Source organism: Silurus meridionalis, chromosome 12 (assembly GCF_014805685.1).
Source record: "Silurus meridionalis isolate SWU-2019-XX chromosome 12, ASM1480568v1, whole genome shotgun sequence".
Taxonomy (NCBI): Eukaryota; Metazoa; Chordata; class Actinopteri; order Siluriformes; family Siluridae; genus Silurus; species Silurus meridionalis.
This window is the reverse complement of record NC_060895.1, coordinates 13,932,356-13,946,229: the sequence shown is the minus strand read 5'-3', so window position 1 is coordinate 13,946,229 and position 13,874 is coordinate 13,932,356. Positions and strand designations below refer to the sequence as shown.

At 33.8% G+C, this 13,874-nt stretch overlaps 3 protein-coding genes across 3 annotated transcripts; all 3 read right to left on the bottom strand.

The window, feature by feature from the left end:
• Positions 1 to 598: 598 nt before the first annotated feature.
• LOC124394912 (olfactory receptor 52K1-like) lies at positions 599 to 1,647 on the bottom strand. Its single transcript, XM_046863397.1, has one exon. The coding sequence runs from the start codon at positions 1,490 to 1,492 to the stop codon at positions 599 to 601; it is 894 nt and encodes a 297-aa protein (XP_046719353.1). The 5' UTR covers positions 1,493 to 1,647.
• Positions 1,648 to 7,515: 5,868 nt separating this feature from the next.
• On the bottom strand, positions 7,516 to 9,010 carry LOC124394876 (olfactory receptor 52K1-like). The gene is given in 2 exon segments (XM_046863365.1): positions 7,516 to 8,684; positions 8,687 to 9,010. Coding segments are annotated over 2 exon segments (945 nt in total). The 5' UTR covers positions 9,006 to 9,010; the 3' UTR covers positions 7,516 to 8,058.
• A 3,675-nt stretch (positions 9,011 to 12,685) lies between these two features.
• On the bottom strand, positions 12,686 to 13,633 carry LOC124394959 (olfactory receptor 52K1-like). The gene has a single exon (XM_046863475.1). The coding sequence runs from the start codon at positions 13,631 to 13,633 to the stop codon at positions 12,686 to 12,688; it is 948 nt and encodes a 315-aa protein (XP_046719431.1).
• Positions 13,634 to 13,874: the final 241 nt, after the last annotated feature.

The window sequence follows — 13,874 nt, the reverse complement described above, 5'->3', positions numbered from 1 at the left end:
TCTTGTGCTAACAGATGATAAATCATTCAAATGTTCTTTGACAGATCACAGGATTGAATAATCAAAATACCAATGTAAACTGTGGAAAGGAGTCCAAGAGAGTATAATTGCACCAATAGTAGCCTTTTTTTCCATCTGTGAGCTCACATATACAGAAGAGAGCACATATTAGCTGTTTTATGGTTTTAAATGAATGACAGTTTGATAAAATATAGTGCATGTTAGACTTACCAGTTAGTAGTTGAAATGAAAGAGTGGAAAACTAGCTAGAAGATGGAAAGGCTACAAAAGCAAATTCATAGTCAACCAGAGCAGCGATAACAGTTAAAGTTCCTTTCACTCCTCTCCAAGAGCATTACAATCAATTCACTTATCACAGCCATTAAATGAATATTTTTTTATTAATCAATTACAATTTTCATTTCAATCTACACTTTAAAATTTCAATGTAGTTATATAATTGCAAAACTATATCATTTTGTTTTATTATAAAGTAACTTGATTTTTTAAATGGTATGTATATAATGTGATACATTATGCATATTTGATTACTTTGGAAAGACCTTGACATGTTTAATAATTTTCAAAAGCTGTTCTCTTATTTCTTTGTTCGTACACCATAAATAATTGGATTAAAACAGCTTGGAAAAAGCAGATACATTGTACTCAGGAAGACACGGCTGGAGGGAGAAAAGTTGTTTCTTATTCTGTATGACATAAAAGCAATTAAAGCAAAAGTCAGACTAACTGTCAAGACAATTATATGAGTAATGCAGGTGTTAAAAGCTTTTAAGGCAGTTTTGCCAGATCTCAGAACAGAAGAAAGTATTATCACATATGATATTGTAATTAAAATAAAATCAGCAGTCATTGTTAGAAAAATTAAAGAAAGCCCTAATGCATTGTTAATGGAAAAATCTCCACATGCCAGCTGAACCAATGCCATGTGTTCACAAAAACAATGATTTATTTCATTTGTTGAACAAAAAGTCAGTTTCCCAGCCCAAGAGACCATTGTGGTAAGTAAGATCATATTTCTGATAACTGGAAAAATTATGAATTTTAGAAAATTGGTAATTTTCATGTATTTGTGGTAATTAAGAGGTTTGCATATAGCAAAGAAACGATCCAGAGCCATCCAAAGCAGTACAGTATATTGAAATATACCAAAACAGTGAATGCAATACATTTGCATCAAACAGCCCACAAGTGAAATTCCTTTCCAGTTAAATATGAAATTTAGCAACATATGCGGCACACAACATATTGGCAAAGAGAGGTCAACAACTGCCATAAGACCAATTAGAATACACATTGGAGAGTGAAGAGACCTCTGAGATACAATTAAATATATGAGTGTAATGTTTGATACAAAAGATAATAAAAACAGAAGAAGGTAGGGAATGGATAGAATGGCTCGCCATTCCCCTAAATCATTAAAACCATTAAGTGTAAATGTTCTAAACGAAATATTCTGAACAGGAGTTAACATCGTCTCAAGACTTCAGATCTGCCAAATTATACATAAAGGTATGAACGTCTGAGTGGATAACAAATTGTAGATTTCCAAAAAAGATTCCGGTAACAGTTATGTTGTCTTATCAGAAATAACTTTCAAGCTGTACCAGTACCTTCACGGAATCACCATTATCATAAAATGTTATATTCTAAATTATATATTAATGCATGAATATATTCACCAAGAATAATGTCCTGTTCATTACTAAAAAAACATTTTAAGATAATTCAGTTCTTTAGAAAGTCAAAACACTTTTTCACAAAATAAAAAAAGAATTTACTACAAATTTAATTTTTACAAAGATAAAAAAACAATCTGTGATATATTACTTTTTCTACTATCAACAAATAGAAATCCTTGTCGTCTAATTAGTTTGGTTTTGGTTTTGGACACATTTCAAAAACATGTTAGTCTTGGCTTTATATACTATATATATGGCCCCAGGTGGGTCTATCCTTTCTTTAGAATCATGTGAGGAAATGGGTTGATCCATGCTTACCCTCCCACACAAATATTGTGTTTCCTCATCATATTGACATTCTGTATAGCTCTCAAAATAATATTTCCATAGTTTTGTAGGTATTACAAAGATATTTAGATTTAAATACAATTCAAGACTTAATTTTATTTCAGAATCAGTACCTTGTATTATATTTGAGGTTTTTGCAAATTATGTATTGTGAATGTTTTTTTGTTGTGTAGTTTTTTTAGCTCTCCACTGTTGCTCTGAACCTTTGGGCCAATTATCCTCTGAAATCTAAAATCAATTAAAGTATGGAGTTTATTAAGCCAGCAGTAAAAATAGAGGACATTTTCACAGAATTAAACAATGATTAAAGCTCAGCTAAATACATAAAATAAATGTAAAAAAATAAAATAAATACAAATCTTGGCTTGTGAACAAAGAGATTAATTCAAGATGAACATTTCAGTGCATATTGGAAGTCTACTTCAGATGGTGCCAAGAAATCATAATCTGCAAATAAAAGGCAAATGACATTAGCAGTTTACCAATAAACCAAATACATATATACATAGTGTACTTACAACTAGAAAGGCTCAATTTAGTCATAGAGTAGATTTTACCTGACAGTATTTGTTTAATTTCTTTGGCTGTATTGTTGTTGCTAAATTGTAGCAACATCCCTTCATGCTAATAATTTTATTTGTTAACTGTAATATAAATATTCTGTTAAAAAACACATTCAGGTTGTATTCAAAGGCTATGCTTTCATAATGGCAATGCATGTCAAACTATCCCAGGAAAACTGAACTACTGTTTATTCAAAGTGATGTAATACCATGTCAAGATCTTCTGATCTCCCTGGGCATCTCTCAGATCTCTTCCGATTCTGTCATTGCAAAAAAATTGCTCCCTTCACTGCTTGCCTACAAAAATAAAAATGGACTAGAAACCACCTAACTTTGAAATCATAGAAAAGAAGCTGTTCTCTCTAGAGCACCAGCTTTTAAAATAGCAGATGGACAGCAGCATGGCCAGGAGTTCTCCAAAAAAATAGGCATTAGAAATAGACCATGAATGGCAGTTTTTCAGCTAAAGCAATCATCTCAGGTGATTTATCTAAACATTAAAATTATGTAATGTCAACAAACAACTCTCTGATCTGACTTTTAGTTACTGCAGGGAACCATGGGGTAAACATGGACTATCAACTGTCCTTTTCATTTCACATTGCTTATCTAATTAGTTCTGGTTGATTTTAAAGAAATCATCTATTCCTTTCCACACAGGCCACTCAGGTGCTTGTTCAATCCCTTGTCATTTCAAGACTGAACTATTGTAAAGCTATCCTGGTAGGTCTGCCACTGAAAGACACAGGACCTCCGAACTGATTTAGAACGCTAAATTTATTTTCAACTGATTAGGGTTCTAACATACCACCCCACTGCTGCTCTATCTGATAGATACATGAACAAACATATTTAACAAGAAGAGGCACTCCCTTAGCTTGCATTTACACCTTGTATTGTTTGAAAACATGTAATGTTTTTTTCATGAGCTGCATTTGCCACAGATAATGCGTGTGACTACAAGAAGGCCAGGTTTGATCTTTAAAAAGTCATTAGGATTGCTAAGAGGGAATGCTGGACACTGGGGTGTCATTGAAATACTGTTGATACCTGAAGCATGTGGCAAGTATTACAGAACATCACAGACTACTGGGGCAGATCCAGGGACACACACTGACTCACCATTCACAGACTCATCTGGAGTTGTGGACCTTTTTGAAATAAACCAACAGAAATCCTTAGGCTTATTAATGGCACCCAACCACTGAGTCTTCCCTTAATCACTGCAGACACAGATTACACTCTGTGCCTAAAAGGTCAAGTCAAGTTTATTTGTATAGCGCTTTTCACAACAGACATTGTCTCAAAGCAGCTTTACAGAAATCAACAGTCAAGGTGAATGGTGTGCATTTATCCATGATGAGCAAGCCATAGTAGCTGTGGCAAGGAAAACCTCCCTTAGATGTGATTAGGAAGAAACCTTGTGAGGAACCAGACTCAAAAGGGGAACCCATCCTCATTTAGGTGACATCAAGAGTTTGATCATAAACCTTTCAACAATAAAGAACACTGGAGAGTGAGAACTAACATGAGTACTGGAGTATAAGATTATAAGCAGTGTTGGGGGTAACGCGTTACAAGTAACGTGCGTTACATAATAATATTACTTTTCTGGAGTAACAACTAAAGTAGCGCGTTACTTTATACATTTAAACATTAATATCTGAGTTACTTTTTAAAAAAAGTAATGAGAGTTACTTTTTAGTTAAATTATTTTGCATAAAAAAAAATAAATACTGAATTAAAATGAACGTCGTCACGTAGAATTGCGCACTCCTATGTGCGAGCCATGGGAACAGAAGCTGGTCAGAAGCAGAGATGGCAGACCAGAGCATTACATTACTGTGATGGAAGTATTCTTATTATTTTTAAATAGTCGAGGAAAAGGAAAAAGGAATAATGGTTAAGTGTAGTTTATGATTTGTTAAAAAGCTCTTGTCAACTGCAAAAAAAAATACCACTTAAAAAATTACATTATGCAATGTTGCATATATGGAAATGGAGACAGAAATATAGAAAACATTTGCCTACTTTCCACCACAGATCTTTTGACTGCTCAGAATAAAAGTTTTCCGTGGGAGATACACGTACGATGCCATCACAGCGGAGATAGAGAGCAAATTCACAGCTTATTTGCTCTTTGTGGAAAGATAAACTGCCACGGTCACTGATAATAGCGCAAACTTTGTAAAAGAGTTCAGAATGTTTCAAACTGATGATGAAGCAGACAATGATGTAGACGAGGTCATATTTACTGAACTGTTTTACGTGATGACAGCGAAAGGTATGTTCTCCCTCCACATCACCGGTGTGCAGCCCACACCCTTAACCTTTTATACACGAACGATAGTTACATTTCTGACGGCGAAGGCAGTTTGCAAAGCAGTGTACAGAAGAGCGACTGGAAAGTGTTCAGCCTTGTGGTCAAGATTTAGTCGATCATCTTATTGTTCTCTAAGAAGTTATTAATCATTTTAAACTTTTAAGAAATGTCTTTTGACCTAATATAACTTATTTCTTAATTGCAATTATCTATATTACACCTGTTACACCTGTAAGGCGTGAAAGAGATACAAGTAACGCAAAAGTAACGCAAAAGTAATATAATGCATTACTTTCCATAAAAAGTAACTAAGTAACATAATTACTTACCTTTTTGTGGAGTAACTCAATATTGTAATGCATTACTTTTAAAAGTAACTTTGTCCAACACTGATTATAAGTAATGTTCTTTCTACAGTCTTATACAGTCTTTATGGTCATAAAACTAGGAGCTACTGAGCTCAACATTTGTGATCATCACAGATCCAGCATCAGCTTCTCCATGGGATCCAATTGGCACTGGTACGTCTCTAGATGGTTCGGGATGTTTGCGAGTTCGGCATCTACATCTTCAAAGGTCCATAATCTTCATGAGGTGGGACGTGACTGGAGCTGGCCAAACCTCAGGATGCCTCGGGATGGGGAGAGAAAGAAAAGCAGTGGAGAGAAATTAGCGTAGCTGCTGTTCATGATAATAACAGCACAAGTTGATATTGTGCATGTTGTGCATGTAATCAGATGTCCTGGAGCACAAGGTTATGATGTGAAATGTGTTATGTGTAGGCTTTGCTAAAAAGATATGTTTTTAATCTGCACTTAAACTGGGAGAGGAAGTCTGAGCCCCGAACACTGTCAGGAAGACTTTTCCAGAGTTTAGGAGCTAAATGTGAGAATGATCTACCACCTTTAGTGGACTTTGCTATTCTAGAAATTACTAGAAGCCCAGAGTTTTGAGATCTCAGGGAGCGTGACGGATTGTAGCGTGTTAAAAGACTGGAGAGATACATGGGAGCCAAACCATTTAGGGCTTTATAAGTAAGAAGCAGTAGTTTGTAGTCCACTCAAAACTTAACAGGAAGCCAGTGCAGGGATGATAAGCTTGGGGTTATATGATCATATTTCCTTGACCTTGTAAGAAATGTTGCTGCCGCGTTCTGAACTAACTGAACTAACTAACTGTCTTATCAGAAAATCTCCCTTTTATCAAAATCTCCGTCTTATCAGAATTTAATAGTAGAAAGTAATGGGTCATCCAATCTCTTATTTCTTTAACACACTAAGTTATGCGAGCTAATTGAGCTGTATCGCCTGGTTTTGATGAGATATATAGCTGGGTATCATCAGCTTAACAATGGAAGCTAATTCCATGCCTTCTAATAATATTTCCTAAGGGAAGCATGAATATTGTGAAAAGCAGGGGTCCTAGAACTGAACCTTGTGGCACGCCATGATTTACTAGCATTAGCCTGGATAACTCTCCATTTAAGTCTACGAAATGGTAATGATCGGACAGGTAGGATTTAAACTAGCTTAATGCCTGTCCCTGAATGCCGATGTAATTCTGTAAGCGATCTAGGAGGCACTAGTGAGTAGTTAATAATATTGAGAAGAGGTTTACCAGCTGTATATAACACTTCCTTCAATAAATGAGTTGGAATGGGATCTAACTGACATGTTGATTTAGCTTTGGTAATAACATTATACAGCTCTTCCTGTCCTATACATGTAAAACAGTGGAGTTGTAGGCGAGATAATGTCAGGAGATGCTGTGGGTTGGACCGCCACAATTGTTTTTCTAAAGGTGTCTAATACCCCCAACCCTCCTACACACACCGATACACACAGACACACAGACATTGACACACAGACACACATACTCAGACGCACACACACGCACAGGCGCACACACACACACAGACACACAGAGACACACACACACACACACACACACACACACACACACACACACACACACACACACACACACAGAAATGAAATATCAACATTGACTGCAAATTATCTCGGCACATTTTGCACACACGTATACCCCCAATAAAATGGAATCATCAACATGGACTGAATCAAACTTTGCAAACTATGTAAATGTCTTGGTATGATGTTTACATTGCACATGCACAATTTTTACATGCACACACGTTTGTTTATTGCATTTGCACTATAACTTTATCATCAATTTATATATTTATCAGTGTCTGTGTTCAAAATTAACAACAGGTTGCTTGGTGGATTCACAGCGTAAGAATTTAATTGTATGGTGTAACAAACAGTTTCCTGTACATTGAACAATAACCTCTTAAATTCCTTAGAACATAGAACAAGGCACATTTTGTTCAAATCCACTCATTAATATAAAAAAAATATGCTATAAATAATATAAAACTATTTTTTAATTTGGTTAACACATCTAGATATAGATATGGAATGAAAGTAAGAATTTACTCATATTAGTTTGACATCAAAATTACATTTATTGAATTTATAACAAAAATTAACTGGCCTTGCCATGTCAATACCTTTTTCACCTTTGGGTTCAGTAATAGCTGCACTATTACCTCATCTTGTGCTAACAGATGATAAATCATTCCAATGTTCTTTGACAGATCACAGGATTGAATTATCAAAATACCAATGTACACTGTAAAAGGAGTCCAAGAGAGTATAATTGCACCATTCGTAGCCATTCTTTTCCATCTGTGAGCTCACATATACAGAAGAGAGCACATATTAGCTGTTTTATGGTTTTAATTGAATGACAGTTTGATAAAATATAGTGCATGTTAGACTTACCAGTTAGTAGTTGTCATGAAAGAGAGGAGAACTAGCTAGAAAATGGGAAGGCTACAAAAGCAAATTCATGGTCAACCAGAGCAGCGATAACAGTTAAAGTTCCTTTCACTCCTCTCCAAAAGCATTACAATCAATTCACTTATCACATCCATTAAATGAATATTTTTTTATTAATCAATTACAATTTTCATTTCAATCTACACTTTAAAATTGCAATGTAGTTATATAACTGCAAAACTATATCATTTTGTTTTATTATAAAGTAACTTGATTTTTGTAATGGTATGTCTATAATGTGAGACAATGTGCATATTTGATTACTTTGGAAAGACCGTGACATGTTTAATAATTTTTAAAAACTGTTCTCTTATTTCTTTGGTTCGTACACCATAAATAATTGGATTAAAACAGCTTGGAAAAAGCAGATACATTGTACTCAGGAAGACACGGCTGGAGGGAGAAAAGTTGTTGCTTATTCTGTATGACAAAAAAGCAATTAAAGCAAATGTCAGACTAACTGTAAAGACAATTATATGAGTAATGCAGGTGTTAACAGCTTTAAAGCAGGTTTTGCCAGATCTCAGAACAGAAGAAAGTATTATCACATATGATATTGTAATTAAAATAAAATCAGCAGTCCTTGTTAGAAAGATAACAGAAAGCCCTAATGCATTGTTAATGGAAATATCTCCACATGCCAGCTGAACCAATGCCATGTGTTCACAAAAACAATGATTTATTTCATTTGTTGAACAAAATGTCAATTTCCCAGCCCAAGAGACCATTGTGGTAATTAAGATCATATTTCTGATAACTGGAAAAATGATGAATTTTAGAAAATTGGTCATTTTCATGTATTTGTGGTAATTAAGAGGTTTGCATATAGCAAAAAAACGATCCAGAGCCATCCAAAGCAGTACAGTATATTGAAATATACCAAACAGTGAATGCAAAACATTTGCACCAAACAACCTACAAGTGAAATTTCTGTCCAGTTGAATATGAAATTTAGCAACATGTGAGGCACACAAAATATTGGCAAAGAGAGGTCAACAACTGCCATAAGACCAATTAGAATACACATTGGAGAGTGAAGAGCCCTTTGAGATACAATTAAATATATGAGTGTAATGTTTGATACAGAAGACAATAAAAATAAAAGAAGGTAGGGAATGGATAGAATGGCTCGCCATTCCCCTAAATCATGAAAACCAGTAAGTGTAAATGTTCTAAATGAAATATTCTGAACAAGAGATAACATCATCTTAAGACTTGCCAAATTCTGCCAAATTATTCATAAAGTTATGAACGTCTGAGTGGATAACAAATTGTAGATTTCCAAATTAAATTCTGTTAATGGTTATGTTTTTTATTATTAGAAATAACTTTCAAGCTGTACCTTCAGGGAATCACCATTATCATAAAATGTTGTATTCTAAATTATATATTAATGCATTATTATATTTATCAAGAATAATGTCCTGTTCATTATTAAAATATTTTTTGAACACTTTTTCACAAAATAAAAAAAGAATTTACTACAAATTGAATCTGTACAAAGATAACAAAAAAATCTGTGATATATTACTTTTTCTACTATCAACGAATAGAAATCCTTGTCCTTTAACTAGTTAAAACATGTATCATTTTGTTTTGGACACTTCAAAAACATTTTAGTCTTGGCTTTATATACTATTCCTATGGCCCCAGGTGGGTCTATCCTTTCTTTAGAATCATGTGAGGTAACAGGTTTATCCATGCTTACCCTTCCACACAAATATTGTTTTGGGTCAATTATCCTCTGAAATCTAAAATCCATTAAAGTATGGAGATAATTGAGGCAGCAGTAAAAAATAGAGGACATGTTCACAGAATTAAACAGTGATTAAAATTCAGCTAAATACATAAAATAAATGTAAAAAAAAAATTAAAATACATATATTAACTTGTAAACAAAGAGATTTATTCAAGCTGTAAATTTGTGTGCGTATTGGAAGTCTTCTTCAGATTTTGCCAAAAAAATAATAATCTCCGAATAACAAGCAAATGATATTAGTAGTTTATTAATAAACCAAATACAAATATACATAGTGTAATTACAACTAGTAAGGCTTAATTCAGTTATAGAGTAAATTTTACCTGACAGTGATTGTTTAATTTTTTTGGTTGTATTTTTGATGCTAAATTGTAGCGGCATACCTTCATAATAATAATTTTATTTGTATGTACATCCAAACACGTGCCATACAATCTTCTTTTTTGCATGTTTTTGCATGTGTAAATTGCTGCTAAAACAATGTTAAAATTAAGCAACTTAAATTGTTGAACTGTAATAAAAATAATCTGTTAATAAAACACGTCCATGTTGTATTCAAAGGCTATGCTTTCATAATGGCAATGCATGTCAAACTATCCCAGGAAAACTGAACTACTGTTTATTTAAAGTGATGTAATACCATGTCAGGATCTTATGATCTTCCTGGGCATCTCTCAGATCTCCTCAGATGCCAATGCAACAAAATTGGGGTAAATTGACAAATAATTGTCTAACTTCCATTATATTGCTAAACTGACTTGCTCATACTGATTTCCAATTTTCAACAATTGTAATTTCAGGACTGGATTATTAAAACTAGTTGCTGTTGTACCATTTCACCTACAGTAAGCAACTTATCTTTAACTGATCCCAGAACATCATATTGCTATGCTCCCTTCACTGCTTGTCTACAAAGATAAAAATAGACTAGAAACCACCTAACTTTGAAATCATAGAAAAGAAGCTGTTCTCTCTAGTGCACCAGCTTTTAAAATAGCAGATGGACAGCAGCATGGCCAGGAGTTCTCCAAAAATATAGACAGTAGAAATCAACCATGGATGGCAGCGTATCAGCTAAAGTTTAATCCCAGCAATCATCTCAGGTGATTTATCTACACATCAAGATCACAAAATTCCCAAAGACAATTCTCTGATCTGACTTTTAGTTACTGCAGGGAACCATGGACAATCAACTCTCCTGTTCTTTTCTCATTGCTAATCTAATTTGTTCTGGTTGATTAAAAGGCAACTTCATCTTTTCCTTTTCACACAAACCACTCAGGTGCTTGTTCAATCCATTTTTCATTTTAAGACTGAACTATTGTACAGCTATCCTGGTAGGTCTGCCACTGAAAGACACAGGACCTCCGAACTGATTTAGAATGATGAACTTATTTTGAACTGATTAACGTTCTAATATACCACCCCACTGCTGCTCTATCTAAAAGATACATGAACAAACATATTAAACAAGAATAGGCACTCCCTTAGCTTGCATGTAATATTTTTTCATGAGCTGCATTTGCCACAGATAATGCCAGTGACTACAAGAAGGCCAGGCATTTTCTGTAAAAAGTCATTAGGATTGCTGAGAGGGAATGCTGAAGACTGGGGTGTCATTGCAGTACTGCTGACACCTGAAGCATGTGGCAAGTATTACAAAACATCACAGACTACTGGGGCAGAACCAGGGAAACACACTGACTCACCATTCACAAACTCATCTGGAGTTAACCAACACGAAATCATTAGGCTTGTGAATGGCACCCAAATACTGAGTCTTCCCTTAATCACTGCAAACACAGATTACACTCTGTGCCTGAGAGGTCTCTAATACAGGTGTCACACAGACATTGACACACAGACACACATACGTAAACAGACGCATGCACGCACACACACACAGACACACACACAAACACACAAACACACAAAAATTCAATATCAGTATAGACTGCAGATTATCTCTGCACATTTTGCACACATGTATACCCCCTGTAAAATGGAATCACCAACACGGACTGATTTAAACTTTGCAGACTTTGTACATCTCTTAGTATGATGTCTACATTGCACATGCACACTTTTTACATGCACACACTTCTGTTTATTGCATTCGCAATATAACTCTATTATCAATTTATATATTTATTAATGTCTGTGTTCATAATTAACAACAGGTTGATTGGTGGATTCACAGCATAAGAATTTCATTGTATGGTGTAACAAACAGTTTCCTGTACATTGAACAATAACCTCTTAAATTCCGTATTAAATGTATGTATCTTCTAAAAATATTTTTTATGTATCTTGCCATGCTAAACAACATAGAACAAGGCACATTCTGTTCAAACCCACCCAATGATATAAAAAAAAAAATTATGCTATTAATAATATAGAACTATTTTCTAATTTGGTTAACACATCTCTAGATCTGGAATGAAAGTAAGAATTTGCTCATATTAAATGTTTGACCACAAAACTACATTTATTGAATTTATAACAAAACAAAATAACTGGCCTTGCCATGTCAATACCTTTTTCAACTTTTGGTTCAGTAATAGCTGCACTATTACCTCATCTTGTGCTAACAGATGATAAATCATTCAAATGTTCTTTGACAGATCACAGGATTTAATAATCAAAATACCAATGTACACTGTGAAAAGGAGTCCAAGAGAGTATAACTGTACCATTCGTAGCCATTCTTTTCCATCTGTGAGTTCACATATACAGAAGAGAGCACATATTAGCTGTTTTATGGTTTTAACGGAATGACAGCTTAAAAGATATAGTGCATGTTAGACTTACAAGTTAGTAGTTGTCATGAAAGACAGGAGAACTAGCTAGAAGATGGGAAGGCTACAAAAGCAAATTCATGGTCAACCAGAGCGGCGATAACAGTTAAAGTTCCTTTCACTTCTCTCCAAAAACATTACAATCAATTCACTTATCACAGCCATTAAATGAATATTTTTTTATTAATCAAGTACAATTTTCATTTCAATCTACACTTTAAAATTGCAATGTAGTTATATAATTGCAAAACTATATCATTTAGTTTTATTATAAAGTAACTTGATTTTTGTAATGGTATGTCTATAATGTGAGACAATATGCATATTTAATTACTTTGGAAAGACCTTGACATGTTTAATAATTTTTAAAAACTGTTCTCTTATTTCTTTGGTTCGTACACCATAAATAATTGGATTAAAACAGCTTGGGAAAAGCAGATACATTGTACTCAGGAAGACACGGCTGGAGGGAGAAACGTTGTTTCTTATTCTGTATGACGAAAAAGCAATTAAAAGAAATGTCAGACTAACTGTAAAGACAATTATATGAGTAATGCAGGTGTTAAGAGCTTTAAAGCAGGTTTTGCCAGATCTCAGAACAGAAGAAAGTATTATCAAATATGATATTGTAATTAAAATAAAATCAGCAGTCCTTGATAAAAAAATTGTAGAAAACCCTATTGCACTGTTAATGGAAATATCTTCACATGCCAGCTGAACCAATGCCATGTTTTCACAAAAACAATGATTTATTTCATTTGATGAACAATAATTCAATTTCCCAGCCCAAGAGACCATTGTGGTAATTAAGATTATATTTCTGATAACTGGAAAAATGATGAATTTTAGAAAATTGTTCATTTTCATGTATTTGTGGTAATTAAGCGGTTTGCATATAGCAAAAAAACGATCCAGAGCCATCCAAAGCAATATAGTATATTGAAATATACCAAACCAGTGAATGCAAAACATTTGCACCAAACAGCCTACAAGTGAAATTTCATTCCAGTTAAATATGAAATTTAGCAACATATGAGGCACAAAAAATATTGGCAAAGCGAGGTCAACAACTGCCAAAAGACCAATTAGAATACACATTGGAGAGTGAAGAGACCTCTGAGATATAATTAAATATATGAGTGTAATGTTTGATACAGAAGACAATAAAAATAAAAAAAGGTAGGGAATGGATAGAATGGCTCGCCATTCCCCTAAATCATGAAAACCAGTAAGTGTAAATGTTGTAAATGAAATATTCTGAACAAGAGTTAACATCATTTTAAGATTTCAGATCTGCCAAATTATACATAAAGGTATAAACGTCTGAGTGGATAACAAATTGTAGGTTTTCAAATAAAATTCTGTTAACAGTTATGTTTCTTATATTTAGAAATAACTTTCAAGCTGTACCAGTACCTTCAGGAAATCACCATTATCATAAAATGTTGTATTCTAAATTATATATTAATGCATGAATATATTCACGAAGAATAATGTCCTGTTCATTATTAAAAGATTT

Coding starts and splice junctions, on each gene's coding strand:
- LOC124394912 (XM_046863397.1), bottom strand. CDS start 1,492: ATGTTAACTCCTGTTCAGAATATTTCGTTTAGAACATTTACACTTAAT.
- LOC124394959 (XM_046863475.1), bottom strand. CDS start 13,633: ATGATGTTAACTCTTGTTCAGAATATTTCATTTACAACATTTACACTT.